We start from the raw sequence: 6,022 nt of genomic DNA, 5'->3' as shown, positions 1-6,022 counted from the left end.
GATGAATAGCAAATAACAATAAAAAGAACAAAATAACAACTGAAGTGTTAAAGTAGGAAAATTAGTTCGGCTTTTGTTTTCTATAGCTCTTGAGTTATACGTCAATGTCTCGAATTAAAGAAAAACCAATAGAATTTATGTATTTCAAATGAAAATTAATTTTCGTTTTGAATTATTCACCATTAGGCACACATATTTACATATAAGCATGTATATTAGGGTGCCTCACCAAAACAAGGGGGCAGTTTTTCCAACGAGTTTCCAAAAAGATTTCCGCCAAAATATTTCAGAAAAATATTACAATTTACGTGTGCTGGACTGATTTGAAAATAGCATCAAAAATCTCATTATTTTAATATAATTGATACAATTTAAAATTTTTTTTTATGTACAAAAAAATTGATTTTTCCCCATTTTCCATTTTTTTTTTTTGTATGGAGGGTGATGCACCCTAATGCGCTTATGCATACAGCTCGAATACATATGCAAGTTACTATATGTATTCGACAACCATTGCTGAGGCTCCGGAGCAGGATGGAAACCTGCTTTATGGTCCGGAGACCCTGTAATGTGTAAGAAAAATATTAAGTTGCTATTAACCACTCTCTCAAAATAAACATTGGCCTTTTTTTGGAAATCTTTTCGTCTGCTATTTTTCATTATAATAATAAATTGTTTAATAAATGACGGTGCGTGCGTATGTGTCTGTTCACGTAGGCATGTATGTATGTGTGAATGTGCTTGTCATTGTTTGTTTGTCTCATTTTTTTCTTCTTATGAAAAGTGCTTTTCTTTCTCTTCGCCTTTCAACTAACTTTTCAAGACTTTGTAAATTCCTAATTTGTTTTTTTTTTTTTTTAAACATCATTTTGAATTTGCTAAAATACTCTACCGCAATTTATTACTGAAAATGTCCGCTTTTAACTACAATAGTTTTTTTGTTTTTGGTTTCTTCTTTAAAATCTAAATTTATTTTCATAGAAACAGTAAATAGTTATTCAATAAAGTTTTGTATTTATTATTATTATTTTTTTTTTGTAGTTATTTGCTTTTACAATTTAGTTACTTAAGTGAAAAATGTATCTATGTATGTATGTATGTATCTGTTCAGGTGTTGCTTGTTTGCCCTTGTTCTATCTTATCGGCTTTTAGCTAAGTAATCTTGCGCAAATTTTCCCACTACATTTAACGCGATTTTGTAGTAAAACATTATTAACATTATTTTGCTTTTATTTTGTTTTGTTTTTTGTATTCTTCACTGCATTTTTTGCTATTAAAAATAATAGTAATAATAAAATTCTCCTAATTAAATATGTATTTATATGTAAGTAATTACTTCAGTTGTTTTGCTTTTTTTTTGTTATTGTTCTTTTTCCGCTTCTTTTTGAAGCTGTATAAATTTTGACTGACATACAATTTCTGCTGCTTATGGTTTTTCCTCGTTTGCAATGTCTCTCTATTATTTTTTTCGCTTATTTTTCTAACTCAGCGATTTTAAAATTTCCTTTTTCATTTTGTTGCTCTCTACTATACATATGCGCTTCATTTACACGTACTCGTATTTTTGAAGGCAAAAATTTTGCATTTCTTTTGCTCTCAATTTGTCGTGTGAAATTTTAATTATTTTTAAGATTTAACTACTTTTGCGTTTAAGTTGATGATTTTTGCATTTTAATTGGTTGCTTCTACATATTTACATACATTTGTTTTTTTTTTTTTTGTTTTGCTTGTCGTTTAGTTTTTTTTTTGTGGTTATGCTTGTTGTTGTTTTTTCTTAGCTGAATGCATTGTTTTTGTTATAGAATTTCTTAGTTTACTTTTTCGGTTATATTGTTTGTTGTTGTTGCAATGTTTTTTTTTAATGGTACTTTCGCTTTAATTCACAACAGTGGTTAATGGAATTTGTCGCGCTCTCTTCGTCTCCTCGTCGGTGATTTTCTGTTCAATTAAATATTGCGCTTTGGCAATGGCACTCGGTTGACCAGTTATTGTTACAATTCGATTTCTAGTGCCAGGTGCGAATATGCCCTTTTTTGAAATTTGCACATTTGCGCCAGATACATGCTGAATTTCAACTAAACTACGACCATTTGGACCTGTAATTTTAATTTTTGTATTATTTGATTGATTTTTAAACACATATTTTTATGTATGTAGAAGAGTAAATGTACATAAAAAAAGGTGAAAATTATATATAGTTACGTAAGGTACAATTGTTCAAAACACAAAATCATAACTAAGTATGTTAGCGTGAATTAATATTTCTCTATGCAATTAAATTAAAATTCGTATCTAATTATGTATGATACGAATAAAGTAGGAATATTTATTAACACAATGTAATTTTTTTAAAAATGTGTAGTTCTGGAGTTAGGACAATGCTAAGATACAAAAAAATGATTTAAACAGCAAGTGGTGGTACTAAAGACATATGCCAAAATAAAAGAATGCATTAGTATATTTTATATTTAATATCCATAGTGGATTTATGTGTTAGCGGGAATGCTTAAAAATAATAATTAACTGCTAATAAAAGCCTGCCGCTAAACCTAAATGTTTGAAAGAAATTACTTACGCATACCAAAGCAAATCGAACAGGCAGTAGCAGGAGAACAGCTGATTTGAATTTTTTCGTGCCTTCGGTCTCTAAGCTTTCAAATTTTATTTAAGGCTTTAAACATTCTAGAGTCGGTGTTTGTTATTTTTGCACCAGCGTTATTGCCTGTTCGACGCACCTTCACGCATACATAAAAGTATTTACTCAAAATATATGTAATCAAATGAGTGTGCAGCGTGAATTGCTTTAAATATTTAGAAAAAAAAAACAAGTCACTACTTTGCAGCTATAAAGATTAAATACATGCTCGCTAAAACTCCACCTAGTCTAATGCTAAATATTTGCTGCTGTTGTTAACAATAGTGGGTTTTCTATTTTGGTTATATTATTATGTATGTATGTATCTACTAAAAATTAAAAAATAGATATTTCATGAGGTATTTTCGCTACTACTTATAGTCAATCCAAAAGGAACTACTCTGTTTTTGAAATGTTTGCGGAAATATTAAAGGACGCTATGCGTAAGCGACTGTGAATGGTTTTTGCTTAAGTTCGAAAGCTTTTTTGTTGAATGAAAGCTTAAAATGAACATTTTCAGCAGTTCAAAGGATATTTATATCATATGCCGGAGAAAAAGATAAAAAGACTCAAAAGACAACTTCAGTATTTTGGAAATCATCAACCAACAAACCACTTATGTATATGAAAGCTTTAAAAAGCTTCCATCGCGATTAATGCATGTACGTACACATGTTTTTGTCGTGACTGATCTTCATAAAATGTAATGGGCATCGCCTTGCCCACGAGAAAACGCAGAGTAAAAGCTCTCTCTGAACATCGCTGATATAAAGCTTAAAAAAGCTAAATACGCAACGTCGTCAGCGCAAAGGGGTGATAGACATCGCGAACATAGGTTTTTTAAGCTTTTATACACGCGGAAGGTAAAATCATCGCTGGCCACCGCTGGCAGTCTACTATACAAATTCAAATTTGAACCAAATCGGAATCCATTAGCCTATTAGAAACTTACAAGTTCTGTTAAGATACATTCAAGACCTTCAAAACTAAGTTTAATTTAAGTTGCAGCTTTGAAGCGAGGGTTTAAAAATCATCTAGGAGTTCAAGAGCAGAAAAAGCTTTTTAAACTTAATTCGAAGCATGTTCATGCTACATATTTAATAGAACTCGAACGCGGAAATAAAAGCGAAATTTAATAGTTTTGAAAGGCAAATAATATTTTACCTTGTTTTTATATAATTCAGTTTATAAGAACTATGAAAAATTGCTAGTTAAAAAAGTTCTCAAAGAATGGAAGTATGTATTTATGAAGCTCAGACATATGTAACTAAAATGTTAAAGCAGGATTAGTACAATCACGTTTAAAACAAACACCGCGAAGGAAGCTTTAATAAGTCTTCTATTCACTTTTTATCGGCAATAGGCAGCGCATTGTTCACTTGTGGAGCTTTCTTAGGCTTTCCAAGTGATTCCTTAGGACATGCGCAATGTAAAAGCCCTATCAGCGCATCCCGCGAAACCGAATTTCTTAAGCTTTCACAGATTTTATATCGACGCGCACCGAGTAAAAGCTGTCTTTGTGTGGTTTTCGCTGATATAAATGGTTTTGGTATACTTTTAGCTATAACTTTATACATGCGGCACGCATGGCAAAGCTTTCAAAAGCTCTCTGCAAAATTTATATACAACTACTAAGAAAAAAAGTCTATCGGTCGACAACACTTTTATATGCACATCTTCACAAAGAATAGCTCGCTTAAGGAGCTTTTTAGGGAAAGCTTTTTTTAATCTTCAGACTTTTTCGGTCCCGCAGAAGTGGAAAAAATTATATGAATTGAAAAATGTTTCGTACAAAAATTTGTCTACTCGCAAGGGCATGATAACTTTCCGCAAACAAAAATTATTCAAAAATCGACTGTCGATCACTTTAAATTACAAATCAATTATATATCTATACCTAAAACCCAATTAATTTAACCTTACCAATATGTATTTATCTGAAAACCGATTACTTCTTTAAAAATAGCTAACCTATAAATATACAAAAAAATATAGCACGAGTAACCACGGCGCTTAAGAAAACTAGTAAAGTGGAAAAGCAAAAACCGAATATGTACAAATATATATATGTAAGTATTCATGTATATTCGCTTTATATTTAAATATTTGTGTGAACATGCAAAAACTGCGCAGCGTGGTTACTGCATTTATAAGGCACTTTTCTAAAAGTAAATATCCGGGTGAGTAAATGTATGTATGTATGTATGTATATATTTTGTATGTATTTTATATAAATACAGTAAATATAACCAAAAGCCAATCCCTTTATAACTAAAACTAATAAAACTATTACATTAGGGCGGATCATTTTTTTTTTTACTATGCGCGTACAGCATAAGAGGATTTACGTGTAATTATAAGCAAATTTGCAGAAGAAACAATGGCTCTAAAATCAAATTGCGAAAATAGGTATCGAAGAAAATGTGAAAAATTTTACTGTTCCACCATCTGGTGGAAGTTTTAAGAAAAAGAAATGCATTTCTCATTTTTATACAAAATCTAAGCACTTCTTTACGACACTACAAACAAATTAAAAGAAAAAAACTATGTATTCGGCAAACCCGAATCTTATTTTAGACCCATGTTTTCTTCGACAAATTTGCTTAGAATTGCACGTAAAATCCTTCTAGGCTATACGCGCAAATTCGAAAAATAGCCCTATTGTACATATTAGTTTAAATTTATTTATATTTAGATATAAATTTATCTCAGTATTTTAAAAATTTCAAATTGTAAGATTCATTTTATAAGACTAAATATTAACCTGTGTGCGCACATGTCGTGACACTAATCTCTACACTGAGAAAAAAGTTTAGTTACGTCGACTAAGTAAGGGGATACGTATATTTCTCTCAACATACCGTATGTAGCTACGAAGTCTTGGTTATATGTATGTCAAATCTTGTGTTGATAAAAAACTATTTAGTCGAAATAACAAACCCTTTTCTCAGTGTATGTATGCACGTACAAATAAAGGTAATTAATCTACATATTTGCTTTTCGTGCTGGGAATGTTCCAACCATTACAGCGTGCATATGTCTTTTTACAAGGAATGATTTCAAATGTTAGCATGTATGGGTATAAATGCATATATATGTATGTATATTTGTATTTATGTAACAAAGGTATTTCTCGTTGTTTAAAGCAAAGAATTTTCTGCCTGAGGCCTGCACTATGCGTGGCAGATCTCTTGATAGCCATCGAAGCAAAGTGCGTCACAATGTCAATCTCGGAAAATTTCCGAGCTTTGCTTAGAGCTGAGGAGTGAAAAGTGAGTGAAGTGTTACTCGCTGTATTCTAATATCTAGATATTTATTTTATTACTCTGTGTATTGAATACTGATGCTCAGTGAGTATCAGTGGAAGTAGTGGTCCTCTACTAAGGA

General features: G+C 31.0%; 1 protein-coding gene across 5 annotated transcripts in view; it reads right to left on the bottom strand.

The window, feature by feature from the left end:
• Nucleotides 1-420: 420 nt before the first annotated feature.
• Nucleotides 421-6,022, bottom strand: part of ps (RNA-binding protein Nova-1-like protein passilla) — an 86,832-nt gene continuing 81,230 nt past the window's right edge. For all 5 annotated transcript variants that reach the window (XM_017618836.1, XM_017618837.1, XM_017618835.1 and 2 more), the window contains one exon: nt 421-2,096. In XM_017618836.1, the coding sequence (XP_017474325.1) occupies nt 1,876-2,096 (221 nt within the window). In that variant the 3' untranslated portion in view covers nt 421-1,875. The remainder of the gene's footprint in view (nt 2,097-6,022) is intronic.

Source organism: Rhagoletis zephyria, unplaced genomic scaffold, assembly GCF_001687245.7.
Source record: "Rhagoletis zephyria isolate East Lansing unplaced genomic scaffold, Rhagoletis_zephyria_1.1 Rzeph_scaffold_01721, whole genome shotgun sequence".
In the NCBI taxonomy this organism is placed as follows: Eukaryota; Metazoa; Arthropoda; class Insecta; order Diptera; family Tephritidae; genus Rhagoletis; species Rhagoletis zephyria.
Note: the sequence above shows the minus strand (reverse complement) of the source record. Positions and strands in the feature narration are given on the sequence as shown.